The sequence below is a fragment of the Phascolarctos cinereus genome, unplaced genomic scaffold, assembly GCF_003287225.1.
Source record: "Phascolarctos cinereus isolate Bilbo 61053 unplaced genomic scaffold, phaCin_HiC Scaffold_5;HRSCAF=322, whole genome shotgun sequence".
NCBI lineage: Eukaryota > Metazoa > Chordata > Mammalia > Diprotodontia > Phascolarctidae > Phascolarctos > Phascolarctos cinereus.
In genome coordinates this window covers 276,568,444-276,586,195 of record NW_027555958.1, presented here as the reverse complement: position 1 = coordinate 276,586,195, position 17,752 = coordinate 276,568,444, and the positions used below count along the sequence as shown (strand labels likewise).

The 17,752-nt window shown below is 37.0% G+C and overlaps 1 protein-coding gene across 1 annotated transcript in view; it reads right to left on the bottom strand.

Annotated features, from left to right (window-relative positions):
- The window catches only part of CEP112 (centrosomal protein 112), a 460,933-nt gene that overhangs the window by 346,418 nt on the left and 96,763 nt on the right, over window positions 1–17,752 (bottom strand). Inside the window, 3 exon segments of the mRNA XM_021000956.2 lie at window positions 6,735–6,878; window positions 13,876–13,994; window positions 14,509–14,608. Coding sequence (XP_020856615.1) covers window positions 6,735–6,878; window positions 13,876–13,994; window positions 14,509–14,608 — 363 coding nt within the window.

Sequence of the window (17,752 nt, the reverse complement as noted above, 5' to 3'; positions counted from 1 at the left end):
TCACAAAGGAAGAAAAAGGTATTGTAATCCGCATGGTTGGAGGGACTACCTACATCAGAGAAGTCATAGATCTACTTAAATATTGAACATTTGATCATATATTCTTATATATAAAAGATATGATAAATTGCATAAATAAAAACAACTAAAAGGAGGCCAGTAAATTCCAATGTATCGGAGCTAGGACTGTGTATTATAGATGTCAAAAGGCCAGTATCAGGAACGTTACTGTAGAGCTTGGAACACAGGGTTAAAAAGGAGTTGGCAAAAGAAAAGACAACAAGAAAATACTCGAAGACCCATGGTCCAAAGACAGCTAGGGGTCTGCAATAAGATGAGCAATCTAGAGTTAGTGAAGATATGAATACATCAGGTATTCAACAAAACTAGATCAGCAGTAAGCAATCAGAACACACAGCACCAAAGCACTTTGTTAAAACAACAGATCAAAGGTCAGGCAGGAACAGGAAATCCAAAGTAACTGAAAGGTCTAAGAACAAAGCAGGTGTTCTGAATGTCTGGGAGGCAGGTTAGGAACCAAAATAAGCAATCTGTGCAGAAGCTGGCAGGACCCCAAGTAAACAGTCTGACTGAAAACTCAATCTGGTAATCTGGCAAGAGACATTATATCAGTAACAAGGAGATACTGATGCAACCAGAAAGAGTTTATAAGTGTACTGCTAAGTAGGAGCAAATCTCGGCGCACTGCCTGAAGGTTGAAACAGGTAAACAGGTGCACCTGACTCAAATATGGCCTTTTTTTTTCTTACACAGACCCATAATTTCATTGTTGTAGAGCAGTATGTCAAATTCAAATAGAAACGAAGGCTACTAAATGATACAAGAGGATCCCTGCAAAGTGCAAAATAACTTGGAAAAAACATTAATATTACCTATGCTTTATTGTTATTTTCGTTTACTTGCTAAATATTCCCCAATTCATTTTAATTTACTCCAAGCCACACTCGAGAATGTTGTGTGGTGTATATGGCCCATGGGCCACATGGGAGACATCTGTGATGGAGAGAGCTCTCAGTGAGGGAACTCCCTTTAGCAATACAAAACTAGCTATTCTGCAACTTATATTAGAGAACTGTCAGAGAGGCACTATATGTAAGGCGATATAGATTTATTTTTCTTTTTAGGTACTAGTTCCCAGGATTATGGCTTGTAAACAATTTCACTGCATTGTTATATAACCATACATGGGAAAAAAAGGAGTCTACCAGAAACTAGACCAACATCTGATATCACACATCAAGATAAGCTCCAAATAAATATATGACTTAGATATAAAATATCACATCATAAAGGAAATAACTGTCAGATACAAGGATAGAAGAGTTCATGGGGGGAAAAAATATAAGAGATACAGAGGATCACAGAAGAGAAAATGGACAATCTGCATAAAATTTAAAAACTTTTCCACCAAAATAAAGACAGCTGAAATCAGAATGGAAGCAGGTAATAAAGAAAATTAATATTATGCTGTATCATATTAATTTGAAATCCATCCTTTTCCTCAGTTTGTCAGATCCCACTGCTCAGTCTAGCTCACCAGGCAGTTAAACTCCTAAAGGGTGTGACTGAGTAATGTGATCACTTCCAGATCCCAAGGCAACTGCTCCTTAACCAACTTGGGCTAGGCTCCTCCCAAGTGGGACTCTCCCTTCTGGTTTACTAGTAAACAGAGAAACCAGCTTGGACTGGGTTCCTCCCCAAAAGACAATTCTCCTATCCTACTTATTTGTCGTCAAATTTAGAGGTCACTTGGTCTCCAAAGGGAAGACTAACCAGGGCAATCCTGATTAAGGTAGTTTTGTTTTCTAGCCAAGATTACAAGACACAGTAGACTCCCATCAAGCAATTAACATCCCTAAATTGCCAGAGAAAGATGTGACCATCCACATCTAAAGGCCAACCCACCTACCAATTGGGATTGTCTTACCTTTGCCAAGTCCAAATGATGTACTGTCAGGCCAATCAGAACGAATACACATCTAGGTTTGAAAGACCCTGTCCACCCTCAGTCAGGGTCTCTGGTCACAGGGAGGAGCCACTGAACCAATTTCTTGGGTACTAAAAAATTGATTATGGTCAGGTCCTTGGCATTTTGCTGAGGTGCCAGTGCAATCCGTTTTACTAACAGGATATGCATTACTGTTAATAAAATGATATCTTGCCCTGGAAAAAAAAACATTCCTCAGCATCATTTTTACTCACTACAGTAACAGGGGAAAAAAATCTTTCCATAAGCTTCCCTGATAAGAGTCTCTCAAGATATAAATTTAATCATTTCAAAATCATAAGAATAAAAGTCATTCCACAATATTTAAGTGGTCAAAGGATAAGAAGAGGCAGTTTCCAAAGGAAGAAATCCAAATTATCACTATCCACATGAAAAAATACACCAAATCAATAATAACTAGAGAAATGAAAATTTAAAGGAACTCTGAGGTTCCACCTGCCACCTAACAGATTGATAAAGTTGAAAAAAAGGAAAAAGATGTTGGAGGAGATGTGAGTAAACAGACACATCAATGTATATTAATGGAGCTGTGAACTAGTTGATCCACTCATTCTGGAAAAGCAATTTGGAATTATGTCCAAAAGGTTACTAAGCCCATATCCTTTGGACCAGCTCTACCATGACTAAGCCTACCTTCCAAAGAGCTCAAAGAAATAGAAAAAAAGATCCATATATACAAAATATTTTTGAAAGCTCTTTCTCTGGTAGCAAAGAATTAGAAACTAAGGGGGTGCCAATCAATTAGGGAATGACTAAACAAATGATGATAGATGTGTGAGAAATAATTCATTTGGATCCTTACTCTATTCCAATCACTACTAATCAGTTTGATATGTTACACAAATCATATAGGGATAATTAGATAAGATAGGTTCTTACAACAGGCCTTTATAATGCCCCTCAAATTTTAATGTAACGTTCACTATTTGCTTACCAGTTACAAAGCTCACTGGTGCAACCACAAGAATGCTGACAAAGATATCTCCATCCTGTTTTACTCAAATTTCATGTCCAAATGCAGCATGGATAGAATACCTCAATGCTTTTGAAAGTCCCTAACTTATTTTTGTACCTCTGGACCATTCTCTCTTGTCCAACATGAGCAGGTGACCATGTTATAACCACTTAATCAGTGGAGATACCCCATGTTTCACCCAACCTGTGATCCCCTACCCAGATGATATGTCATTTTTGCCCCTCAAGAGCAAGGTATATCAACCAATGAGATTCTTTATTTTACCATGCCTCTCTTGCATATTTGGGTATCAAACCCCATAAAAAAACAAGGTCCTGGAAGAAGGAGGCATCTCAGATTATGAGGAAGATCTGAGGTCCACTTCACTAGTGGGGACCATAGACCTTTTAATAAAGTGCCATTGGCTCAGAGCTCTGCTTTGTGGTTTTTATTGCAGATTGGGCAATTATAATCCTCACAGATGGATGAAATAGAATACTACTGTGAAAGAAATAATGAAAGGGACAGTGTCAGAAAAACTAAGAGAGATCTAAATGGATTGTTGTCTATATGAATCTATAGGAAGAGTGAATTGAGTCGAACCAGGAGAAAAATTTTTACAACAGTGTAAAGATAACTTTATAAAACTTAATAGTACAGAGAACTGAGCCTTGAGTCAGGAAGGTCTGTGTTCAAATCTCACCTCAGATATTTACTAGCTGTGTGACCTTGGGCAAGTCATTTAACCTCTGCTACCTCTATTTCCTCAACTGTAAAATCAGGATCATAATAGCACCTACCTCTCAGAGTTGTGAGTGAGGATCAAACGAAATAATATTTATAAAATGTTTATTAGCAGAATACTTGGCACAGAGTATGCACTTAATAAATGCTTGTTCCTTTCCTTTCCCTTTCCCTCTTTCTCCCCATGATCAAAATAATGACCATCCAAGATTCCAGATGAATGATGGCAAAGCATGCTATTCACCTCCTGATAGAGAACTGATAGATTCTTCAGGACATGACTAATGCAGAAATATTTTTTGTTTGACTATGCATTTTTATTACAAGGGTTTTATTTTTCTTTTTTCTTTATAATAGAAGGGGGTTAGAGTTAGAAGAAAAAATAAAATTTTGTTAATAGAAGAAATAAAATTAGATTTTTAAAAGTGCCAACGATGTTTGACATAAGGCATAGAGGGACTGTACCTGAATTGAGATGTTAGGAACTGCTAATATATGTCAAGGGAAATATCTATAAGAAGTGATACAAAACAAGATAAGCAATGTCAATACTGTATATACACTTTAAACAACTATGTATATTTTTTAAACTAATGATAAAGTGAGAAAAAGCTCAGAGGGACTCGAAGCAAATGAATGTATTTTTAAAATTCATTTTTATATACTTTGCTAGATGGCGAGGGAAGTAGAAAAGAGAAAGAGGCAGTCAGAGAGAGAGAAAGAAACAGAAAGAGATAGAAAGAACACAGAGTGGCGAAGAGAGGGCTGGCAGAGAAAGATCCTAGGCTTGGACTTCAGGAAGATATAGGCTCAAGACCTACTCCTGATGCACGCTGGCTATGTGACCCTAGGCAGCAGGTCACTTAACCTCTTAATACTACCAAGCATCTCTCTAAGACTAAAAGTTACAGAATAGTTATTGATTTATATTGGTAAGGGGATTTTCCTTGCTAGGAATTCTCTGCATTAATGAAATCACAGATCCAGACCAAAAAAAAAGGGGGGGGGAGAAATAGGTTATATATTATATTCATTATCTTACTTGTCTACTAATGGATATTAAGTTTTCAAAGAAAATTTCTTTTAAAAAGATAAATTTGTTATTCTGCAGGGTATGTGATATATACTTCTGAATTTCTGACACTGAATAAGAGTATTTTTTATTTCATGATATTTTGATTACAGAAGAATGTTGGTATTGATTTTGTGGAACAGTAGAAAGAAAGACAGGCTTGAAGCCAGGAAGAATTGGGTTCAAATTCTGCCTCTGACACATGTGAGCTGTGTGACCTTGGGTGAATAACTTAACTGCTCAGACTAAGAGTTGCTGAGATGGCGCTTACCTACATTTGTAGAAGAGTTTACTATACAAATGAAATCACTGGTTCATCAAAATCTATATTTTGAGAATTAATGCTAAAATTTTATCAAAGTCACTGTTTTCCTTTAAACATGTAACTTAACTTTTTGAGATTTGAAATTATTTTCTGAAAAGAAGATATATCTGAGCTTTGGTGGGGAGAGTTATCAGAAAAAATAGATTTGGAGAAATTCTTACACAGTAGATTTTTTTTCTGGTAACAATTCATTACTATGGAATTTGATTTGTTGTTCTTTGGGGAAGAAAAAAAAAAGAAAAGAAAGGAGCTCCATGAGGGCAGGGATTGTTTTTTGCCTTTCTCTGTATGCCAGCACCTAGGAGAGTGCCTGGCACACAGAAGGCACATAATAAATGCTTGCTGACTAACTAATGCCTCTTAGGAAGCTTCAGCTTTTTTTTTCCTCAGTACCAAACTGACCCCTAAGTTCAATTTCTAAAATTTCTCTCAACTCCCTATTTTTCTCTCTCCTCAATTCCCCACCCCTTTTTCTAAGGAACAACATTAACTGATTCCAAAAACTGTATAAAATCATTAATGAAAAAAGAAAATAGCTGCATATCAAGGGTCAACGAAGAAGAGTTAAAAAGATTTCTGAAATTCAAGAAAAGTAGAATAAAACAATGAACAATGCCATTACAATGAATTCCTAGGAACTATACAAATTTGCCAACCTATATCAAATGAGGAGGAATGGGATTTAAAACCATTTTTATCAACTATCTTTTTATTCCATATCACAACTATAGATCTCTAAGTGTATATAATAATAATAACTAATATTTATATAACCCTTTAGAGTTCTACAAGGTACTTAACAGATATGATTTCATCAGAGAAGCATGGGGAAACAGAGGAAGAGTCAAATAATGCATTAAAGGGAAGGAGAAAAAACAGAAGATGAAAAGAAAAAAAGAGAAAAGAAGAGAAAAGCCACAATAAACCAATGAAATCTTGATAATGCAACAATACTAAATGTGCAACAATGGATTTCAATAAATTCTCAAATTTTCATTCAACATGAAAAGCAACTCAGTGTAGTGGGTAAAGTGCTGAGCTTGGAGTTAGGAACTGAAGCTAGCCTCAGGTACTTGGTGTGTGACCCTGGTTAAGTCATTTAACTTGTTAATGGCAAAGTAACAGACATCACACCCTGCAAGTCAGTGGAAAATTCCTTTTGATGCCTATAATTGCTGCATTTGACATTTTTAGTTCTTTATCGCCTTTGCTGCTGGATCTTGTCACTCAATTCCACCATTGTCTTGCATCTATTTGCTGGGGGTGGGAGGTTCCTGATGTCTTTCCCTAGAGTTTCTGAGTATCCTACGATATGAGAGAGCACTGAATTTGGAGTCAGAGAACCCGAGTTCAAACCCAACTCTGCTTGGGCAAATCACAATCTGTCTGTGCCTCAGTTCCTTCATCTGTAAAATGATGGGTTGGACTCAATGACCCCTAAGGTCCATTCTAGCTTTAAATATATGATCCTATGAATAGATCAGCAGATTCATAAGCTCTGGAATGAAATCTAAAACTAAATTGATGAAAGAACTAATTTATCCTCTTAATGACTGACAGTATAAGAAAAAAATACACTCAGTTATAGGTTCTGCATATTAATTCTTACCGTGGCCTTTGTTTGTGCCGTGTACTCCTCCTCCATTTTACTAAGGCGTACATTGGTGTCCTCAAGCAATTCTTGGATATTCTCTGTATGTTTCTTTTGAAGTTCAAATTTTTCTTTCTCCATCTCTGCAACCACATTGTGAAGCTGCACAATAAAAACAAAAAATTTAATTAAAAAAACCACATTAGTGAAGGGTTTTCATCCTGAAACTCCCTAGTTTTCAATTTTTAAAAAAATCCCCATCTTTTTAAAGCCTTCACTGAAGCAATATTAGATTGTCTCATTGTGGTATACAAGTAACCTCAGATTCTCAAAGGCTTTCCCAGTGGAGCACTAATTCTGACAAGTTCTAACAAACCAGAAAAGTTTCAAGCTTGGACCCAATGATAGAGTATATGCCTGTTGCCTGAAAAATATGCTAGTGACTTCCCCTCTCAGATTACTTTCTATCTGCTCTGTATATATCGTTTAAGTATTTAATGATTTATATGTTACTGTCCCTACTATAGAGTATATTCCTTGAGAGCAGGGACTATTTTCTCCCCTTTTCTTTGTATCCCCACCACTTAGTACAGGGCCTACGATGAGGTAACAAGCATATAGTAAGCCTTTTGAATGACTGTCTAAATTCAGAGAGTTCACTCTCAGATTGACTGCAGGATGAAGTTTTGGGTCATAGCAACTCTTTGGAAGCTATGAAGGAAACTCTTTGGAGCCTCCAGCTCCAACAGAGAGAAAAGAAGATTTGGGTTCATGTTCTGCCTCTGACACATGGGCTATATGAACTTGGAAAAGCATACATCTCCATATCCACCCATGCAGTTCCCATCTCCTTTGCACTAGCTGTCCACTATGACTGGAACATTCTGCCTTCTCAATGGCACCTTTCAGAATCCCTGGCTTTCTTCAAGATACAGTTCAAATGCTGCCTTCTGCAGGAGGCTTTTCCCAATGAGAGTCTTTACCTCCCATTTATTCCATATGTATTTACATGTTGTCTCCAACATTAGAAGGCAAAATCCTTTAAGACAAGGATTTTCTTTCTTTGTACCTTTAGTGCATATCACAGTACCAATCACATGGCAAACTTTTAATAAATGTATAATTGGGGCTGTATCCCAAAGAAATCATGAAAATGAAGAAAGGACTCACATGCACAAAAATATATAAAGCAGCTCTTTTTGTGGTGGCAAAGAAATGGAAATTAAGGGGATGCTCATCAATTGGTGAATGGCTGAACAAGTTGTAGTATATGAATGTAATGGAATACTATTGTACTATAAGAAATGATGAGCAGGTAGACTTCAGAAAAACCTGGAAAGACTTGTATGGACTGATGCTGAGTGAAGTGAGCAGAACCAGGAGAACATTGTACACAGTAACAGCCACATTGTGCGATAAGTAACTTTGATAGACTTAGCCCTTCTCAGCAATGCAAGGATCTAAGATATCTCCAAAAGTCTCATGATGGAAAATGCTATCCACATCCAGAGAAAGAACTATGGAATTTGAATGCAGATTGAAGCATACTATTTGCTATATATACATATATATATATACATACACACACACACACACACACATATATCCTATATTAGATTGTACTCTGTCTTGGGTAGGGAGGGGAGGGGAGGGGGAGAAAAATTTAAAACTCAAAAAAGCTTATGGAAGTGATTGCTGATAAATCAAAATAAATTAATAAAAAAATGTATAATTAATTGACTTTACATCTCAGTGCTCCAGGCAACTCTCTCAGACCAGAAGTTACACAATAGTTGATAATCTACATTAATGGTACTATCCTGAACAGGAGTTCCCTAGACTGACAAAATCAGGGTAGGAGAGAGAAAGGGAATAAATTTTAAAGAATAAATTTAGGGGTGCTGCAGTTTACATTGGTGAAGGAAGTTCCTGCACTGACAAAATTACAGATCCTTAACCCATTGACAAATGAAATATTACAAAATTCAAATACACAGAATATAATTCAAAAGTCACAAAAATACATTGTTTTTCAAATTAAATGTGAAAATTAAGAAACATTTTGCATTTTCTACTTCATTTTTTCAATTTAAACAATTAAATCATGAGTAAGCATTTCTGTCTCATACCAAAATACCTATCAGGAAAAGACTGTAAAGGTGGAATTCCCTTGGCACTTTCTGCATATGTTGCCTGATCTGAATAATACTATAATTAGTCATAAATCATAAGAAATTACTGTTTGTACAAAGAGCAATGAATAGAGATGTTATTTCCTTGTCGTTAATGCTTACCATACTACTCGTATAAAATAGCAAATTTGGATAAAAAAAATCCTCCCCAAAATCTTAAGTTGCACTATACATGCCAAATAAGGATGGCTAATCCTTAAATGTAGAATTTATTCCTATTTGACGCTGATGAACCAGTTCAAGAAGACAGATGCGCTGTCTGTGTTAAGTATGTAGGGTTTTGCCCCATATACTTTGAGCTTGGTTTAAAGCTTGAAACTATGTGTAATGCCATATTCTGAATCAGCCTCTCAGAGACTTCAAAAGTCTCATGAAATGATTAAGTCTTTGCCAATCAATGCATCATAAACAATGAATGTTCTGTCATAAGCTGCAAAATTTAGTGACAACATCCAATTCTTTATTTCCAGTGAAAAAATCATAGGCTATGTGTAGGCTTAACCAATCACAAAAAAGTTTGAACATAACCTCAATATTCTTCAAGCTCTACCATCAGTCTGTGTAACTACACAGTCTCTATGATGTCATGATTAGACTCAATATGTATCTTCGGAGCAATCATTCAATGCACGAATCCCTAGGTCCCTAATACCACAACTGATGATCATGCTTGTAAGACTGATTAGTTGGGCTTATCATATACCCCAAAACAGACTGTGACACTAATTCCTATGTTAGTTGTTGCATACTTAAATATAGCCACACAGGAAAAACTTGAGTAATACTGGACCTATGATATACCACAATGCATCACACCATTGGCAATGGATCAGAATCTTTGTTTGGTCTCAATTCACATAAAGGTGTATCCTGGCATTCCAAGTCAAGACAAAGGTTGCATGCACCATAGAAATAATGTTATAAATCATAGCAAAGAAGAGCTAAAATAGCATTATTTATATTAGTCTCGATTCAATAAGCATTTATTAAAAAAAACTTTTAAATGCAGGGTATTGTCCTAGGCAAAGCAGATACACAAAGTTAGAATGAGACATGGTCCTTGCCCTCATAAAACTTAGAGTCTAGTAAAATAAAGAACATAAACACAGATAACTATAATGTCATTAATAAATATGACTATACTATGTAATTATAATGACCTAGTACATGTGGTTGGTTGGTTGTTGTCCTTCATTATCAAAGAGGATCAAAATGACATCACTACGTTAGAGTCAAGTTACCCTTCATTTGACTGTGTCTGATCAGCCCAATACAAGTTTGGGATGCTCTACTACAGGTCAGGCACAAATAGTCCATGTGAACATTTGGGGTGGATGCTTTAAATTTGTGCATCTCACATTTCTTTTGAGCTACTCCAATTCTGCTCTGTTCACAGAGCACAGCACTTCTCTGATGAGGGCACACCATGCTGAACAGTCCTGTGCCAGTGTCTTCCATGTCACATAATCAATTCCAAAGTTCTATAGAGAGACCTCGAGAGTCTCCTTGTCTCACTTCTTCAGACTACCAGGTGAGCGTTCATGCTGTCTGAGTTCTCCATAATATAGTCCTTTAGGCAAGCACGTCTGGCATTGCCCATTATCCAGGACCCAGGTGAGCATGCCATCATGAAACTGACAGATGTTTTTGTAATTTTTTGTGTGTGTTTTCACCACAGGATGGGATCTCCACCTGCCATGGTAATCAGGCCAGGGTTGCGTAAGCAGACAATTTTTAGAGCACCTTTTCTAGCCCCTTCCTCACACCAACAAGTGAGCAGTGTGCTTCTTAAAAGGCCGCTCAGACACACAGGAGGCTGCCAAATCCCACCGCTGCTTCCACTGAGAAGATGGCCTGGGTCACCTATGTGCAGGGTTGCCACTACAACTCCCAGTGTATCAGCACTTGCTACTTCATCACAGGAGTCTGAGATAGGTAAAAATGTTAAATGGTATGGGTGATATCTTTTGATTCAAGAGTAAATTGGGTTTACGTGAGGCAGAGTTGCACGAAGTCTTTAGCCTCACTCTCCTTCAGAGTCATCACAGGCCCGTGACAGGACTGAGTCAATACAACTGGTAATGGCTCAAGATGCAGTGGATAATCTTGGTGCCTTTGATGTCTAACCAAGCTCTAAGTGCTCCACAGTGCCTCCTTCAGCTGCCTTCATAACCACTGGAACAAATTATTCTCATCCGCCCATTCCACCAAGGGAAGTCTTCACATGCTTGGGGTCAACACCCCCCAACTCACTGATGGCTTTGAGACCCTCAGTTACTCTCAGCCTGGTTTAGCAATCTGCTGAAATGGTTTACCACAGGGTAGCCAGTGGGTATGCTACAGCTTCTTGGAGCCACAACTGACAGTTAGGTGGATCAGATGGACATCAAATGTAGAAAGCAGTCCTGAAAAGGGCTCAGCAGCCCTCACATCAGAGGTACTAGTCTTCCCTGAACACAACCTAAATGCCATCACATGTAAATGTACTGTGGTACATTATAGTCTAAGGAGGTTTTTGTAATTTAGCCTTAAAACCAAAATAATTATTCAAAATAACTTTGGAAATATAAGCCTTTTAAAAAGGAGATTGCCCATAGTAATAATAAAGGAAGAGTGGTATAGTAAATAGAGAGCCAGCCTTACAGCCAACCTTAGGGCTCCTCTTCTGCACATACTCACTGTGCAATCTCAGGAAAATGACTTAAATCTCTTAGAGCTCTAGGCAGCTCTTTAAAATTGGAAATTACAAAGAAGGTGCTGACTTGCATGGATAGAGGGAGTCTCCTCATCAGGGACTCCCTATACCAGGGAAATTACAGGTCCAGTACTTATCCCTAATAATAATGGTATTTTTAAATTTTGTTATTATATTAATTACTATATGACCTTTCATCAATATTCCATGTGTTTAGGAAGAGTCTACATTAATATCTAATAGTACCTTTTGCTGCTTGACATTTCCAGCATTCTGAAGTTTTACCATTCTTCAAAGTAATGGTAACATTTTCCAAGATGAGACAAAGGGCAAGTTGTAACACCTTGGCAGGCACTTTATACTTTACAAACCTGGTGGAAACTAAATTATTCAAATTGTTTAAATGTCATTGTCACTTCTGTAAAATTCCATCTGTTTATGATGACAGTGTAGTAACCTGTATTCTATAAGTGCTCTGAAATTATGAATAAATCCATGTACACTCTTAAGGCCTTAGTTTGATTACGTCTTATGTGATCTTGGATCTCTTCATCCTTGGCATACCACCAAGGACCATACACAATAGTTTGAGCTGTCTAGGTACTTGATTTTACCTCAGCCCTCTCAAGCCATGAGGGGCTAGAAGACACTGGTAAAACATGGCTTCCTTTACTACAGATAACTTGCTCTCCTCGGTGATTCCTATTTAACCAGTTTGGGAAGCATTACCTAACAGTGCTCATGGCTACCTGGTAGATTTATTGATAGCTTCATTGTTTTTATATTACTGTATTACTACTGCACACAAGGCTCTCTGCTCCAAAGTGAAATATCAATATGCTTATTAGCAAAAAATTGAGCAAAAACTTTCTCTTCTTCCGTTTTCCTATAAAGAGATCTCAAATAACAAATCAGGGACTGGGGATACTAGGAAAAGATAGAAGATGAGATAACTACACAAATATTAATAACACCTTATATCTGCATATCACTTTAAAGCTTTCAAAGCACTTTCATGTATATTTTCAGGATCCTCACAATAATCCTGTGAGACAGACAGGATAGATATTATTATACTTATTTTGATAACAAAGAAACTAAGGCTCAGAGAAGATTAGGTCACTCAAGGGCAGCTAGGTGGCACAGTGAATACAGCACTGGCCCTGAAGTCAGGAGGACCTCAGTTCAAATGTGACCTCAGATACATGACACTCACTAGCTATATGAGTCTGGGCAAGTCACTTAACCCCAATTGCCTCAAAAAAAAAAAGGATGTTCTATTTTTTATTTTTTGCTTTTTTAGGTAATTGGGGTTAAGTGACTTGCCAAGGGTCACACAGCTAGTAAGTGTCAAGTGTTTGGTCTGAGGCCGTATTTGAATTCAGGTCCTCCTGACTTCAGGGCTGGTGCTGTATCCACTGCTCCACCTAGCTGCCCCACAAAAGGATGTTTTACTGAGGTAGCTAAGTGGTGCAGTAGATAGAGCACCAGCCCTGGATTCAGGAGAACCTGAGTTCAAATCCAGCCCCAGACACACAACACTTACTAGCTGTGTGACCCTGAGCAGGTCCCTTAACCCCATTGCCTAGCCAAAAAAAAAATGATTAGGTCACTCAGCTAATAAGTAGTAGAAGTCAGGACTCAAGTCTAGGTTCTTGGACTCCTGGTCCAGTAGTTTTTCCATTACATGTAATTACAATAAGCACAGGAAAACAACATCTTGAATTTAGGGAAACTAGGAACTAAGGGAAGACAAAGAGAGAAAAAAAAAACAATAACCCAAACCCATGAATCTATCCAAACTAAACTTCCACGCCAGTCCTCAATGTGGCTGACCCCATGGCAACAAAGTGTTAGCACACTATCTGTGCTGCTGCCTGCTGCTAAATTTAAGTGTGGTCTTAATAATTCAGATTAATGTGAATTCTTGAAAAATCTAAATTACAGATAATTTCAAAAGAAAGGCAATTCTCTTGAAATGGAGTGGTTGTGTTCAGAATAATAAGATTTCTATTGCATCAACTAAATGAAAAGGCAAGAAATTACGCTATTGTCTTAGGACTATATCTAAAAAAAGTTCAAATCTTCAACTATAAGAGCCCTACAAGTGGATATCACTGAGTATTATGTAGCAGTTGCATAAGTCATTACAAACATTATATTAACACAATTCTTTAAATAATTACATTTTGAGAGTTTGATCAATGAAAAGTATTTCACAAAATGACTCAATAAAATTCTATCTCTTATTTGTTTATTTTATGTACTCTACCTTTTTCTCCCAATCATTGTTCAAGGACTCTGTGCTTTGTTCACATAATTTTTTTAACTCTACAATCTGATTTTCTTTAGTCTCTCTAATCATTTGAGAGTCACGAATAAGAGTCTGGACTGTCAAAAAAAAATCAAAAGAGTTAGATGAATCTAAGATACAACTTTAAAAAGTTATTGCTAATTTAATACAGCAATCAAAAGATAATTTTATTTCTCATGATCATCCTAATAAATTGGTAATCTTAAGCATATTTATTCTACTGTCACTCTCTAAAAAATTATGCAAAATATTTTTCTGGTGACTTAAATGCCCATTTTCATTACAATTATTTAAACTGTAATTCAAAGAAGGTCTAATAAAATACACATGATCAAGAGGTTATATATAAAGTAGGCACAGTATAAGATTCTCCCAAATTCCCTTCCAAAAAATATCACTTATCATGAGTAAGTATAGAAATATGCGTATATTTATTTATTCTAGGTCCCCCATTCCCAACAGGTACTCTGGTTATAAAAAACATAAATACACACACACACACATATATACATATATGTGTAACTATCTACAACCACCTATCTACAAGAAAATAAAATGAAATTTTCTATTAAAAGGGTTATATTACATCACCTTTTTTCTCGAGGTTTCTAACAGTATTTTCAGCTTCATTTTGCTTAGTTTTATATAAAGTTTTCAATTCTTCTATCTCATTGTTCTTTCTTTCTAAAATCTGTAAACATTTAAAACTTTTTAATAACTATTATTTTTTTCCACACATTTAACATATGTGAAAGATAAATATCTGTAGCAATCAACAACACAAAATCCAACTTAACATTAATAATGATAGCTGTATACAGTGCTGTAAGATTTGCAAAACATATATTATCTCACTTCATCCTTATATCAACTCTTTAACAAGGTATGAATATCACCCTCACTTTACAAAGGAGAAATTTCACTCAGAGGTTGAGCTATATTCCTAAAGTCATAAAGTGTCTGAAGCAAGATCTGAACCCATCTAGAGAACTGAATCAAATTTATAAGAATATGAGTGATTGCCCCATTGATAAATGGTCAAAGGATATGAACAGTTAATTTTCACAAAAATAGATCAAAACTATCTATAGTCTTATGAAAAAATTCTCTAAATCATTATTGATTGAGAAATGCAAATTAAAATTGCTCTGAGGTCCCCTTACACCTATCAGATTGTCTAACTTGACAGAAAAGAAAATGACAAATGTTGTAGGGAATGTGGAAAAATTGGGACACTAATCCAATGCTGGTAGAGTTCTGATGTGATTCAACCACTCTGGAGAGAAATTTATAACTATGCCCAAAGGGCTATAAAACTGTACATACCCTTTGACCCAACAATATAACTGCTATATTTAAAAATATTTAAATAAATAAATACTAGGCCTATATCCCAAAGAGATCAAAGAAACAGAATATTTTATAGCAGTTTTTTGTGGTAGCAAAGAATTGGAAACTGAGGGAAATGCCCATCAACTGGAGAATGGCTGAATAAGTTGTGTTATATGATTGTGATGGAATACTATTGTGCTATAAGAAATTAGAAGCAGGATGCTTTCAGAAAAACCTGGGAGACTAATGAAAAGTGAAGTGGGCAGAACCAAGACAACATTGTATACAGTAACAGAAATATCGTATAATGATCAACTTAGCTCTTCTCAGAAACACAACAATCAAAGACCATTACAAAGGCCTTATGATGGCTTCTAGGGGGCAGAGCCAAGATGGCAGAATGAAAGCAATGACCTGCTTGAGCTCTCCCCCAAGCCCCTCCAAATATCTATAAAAAATGGCTCTAAACAAATTCTAAAGCAGAAGAACCTACAAAAAGACAGAGTGAAACAAATTTCCAGCCCAAGACAACCTGGATGATTGACTGGAAAGGTATATCATACCGGGGTGATAGAGAAGCACAGTGCAGCAGGGGCACACAGGCCACAGCGAACCTGGAGCAGGCCTCAGAGGACTGAATCTCAAGCAGCTGTGGCAGTCTCCAGACTCCCCATCCATGAACGCCAAAGACAACTTAGAAGGTCAGTGGGAAAAGTCTGTTTCTCTGGTGAGACAGGACCTAGGCCTCAAAGCCAGTTCCAGAGCGCAGAGCGTGGGCCCTGGGGTGGTGGCTGCGTCCTGAGCTTCCGGCCCACAGACTCAGGGGGAATCCAGTAGCTGATCAGAGGGAGATTGCAGGGATCTCCTTGCCAGTGCTGAGGCAGGAATCTCTTATTTTGCCCCTGCTTGGATCTGGGTCACAGTTCTGGGCAGGGATTCTGGGGCAAGGAGGACTGCTGGCATGGTGAAGCTTGTAGTGGCTGTGTAGAGAAAACCCTCCTCACAGTTCCAGGACAGAAAGGAGTGCTTGTGGTCACTAACAGACCAGAGCACAGGCCAGGAAAGGAGTAAACACCTCGCCCCTTATCATAACACCTTGCAAGAACTGAAAATTTACAGGTCCCTACAAGTATCTCTGAAAACACTGTACAAACCCCCGAAGTTTGGGACAGTACATTCTCCACATTGGAAGCACACTCTTACCTTAACAAAGAGTTTAAAACTCAAGTAATTGGCTGGGATCATGAGCAAGCAGCACAAAAAGAGTCAGACTATATTATCTTACTTTGGTGAAAAAGAAGACCAAAACATACAACCAGAAGAAGACAACAAAGTCAAAGCTCCTACATCCAAAGACTCCAAGAAAAATAGGAATCAGTCCCAGGCCTTGGAAGAGCTCAAAAGAGATTCTGAGAAGCAAATAAGAGAAGTAGAGGGAAAACTGGGAAGAGAAATGAGAGTGATGCAAGAAAATCATGAAAAACAAGTCAACAGCTTGCTAAAGGAGACCCAAAAAAATACTGAAGGAAATAACACCTTAAAAAATAGCCTAACCCAAATGGCAAAAGAAGTCCAAAAAGCCAAGGAGGAGAAGATGCCCTAAAAAGCAAAATTGGCCAAATGGAAAAGGAAGTCCAAAAGCTACTGAAGAAAATTTCCTTAAAAATTAGAATAGAGCAATTGGAAGATAGTGACTTTATGAGAAATCAGACACAGTAGAACAAATCCAAAAGAATGAAAAATTAGAAAACAATGTGAAATATCTCATTGGAAAAACAACTGACCTGGAAAATAGATGCAGAGAGAATTTAAAATTATTGCACTATCTGAAAGCCATGATCAAAAAAAGAGTCTTGACATCATCTTTCAAGAAATGATCAAGGAAAACTGCCCTGATATATTAGAATCAGAGGGCAAAATAGAAATTGAAAGAATCCACAGATCTTCTCCTGAAAGAGATCCCCAAAAGAAAACTCCTGGGAATATTGTAGCCAAAGTCCAGAGTTCCCAGGTCAAGGAGAAAATATTACAAGTTGCCAGAAGGAAACAGTTCAAGTACTGTGGAAACATAATCAGGATAACACAAGATTTAGCAGCTTCTACACTAAAGGACTGCAGGGCATGGAATGTAATATTCTGGAGGGCAAAGGAGATAGGATTACAACCAAGAATCACCTACCCAGCAAAACTGAATATAATCCTTCAGGGGAAAAAATGGTCATTCAGTGAAATACAAGACTTTCAAGCATTCTTGATGAAAAGACTAGAGCTTAATAGAAAATATAACTTTCAAATACAAGACTCAAGAGGAACACGAAGAGGTAAACAGGAAAGAGAAATCATAAGAGACTTATTAAGGCTGAACTGTTTACATTTCTGCATGGAAAGATGATATTTATAACTTTGTCAGTATTAGGATAGTTGGAGGGCAAAAATTGTATATATGTGTAGATAGATAGATAGATAGATAGATAGATAGATAGATAGATAGATACAGAGCACA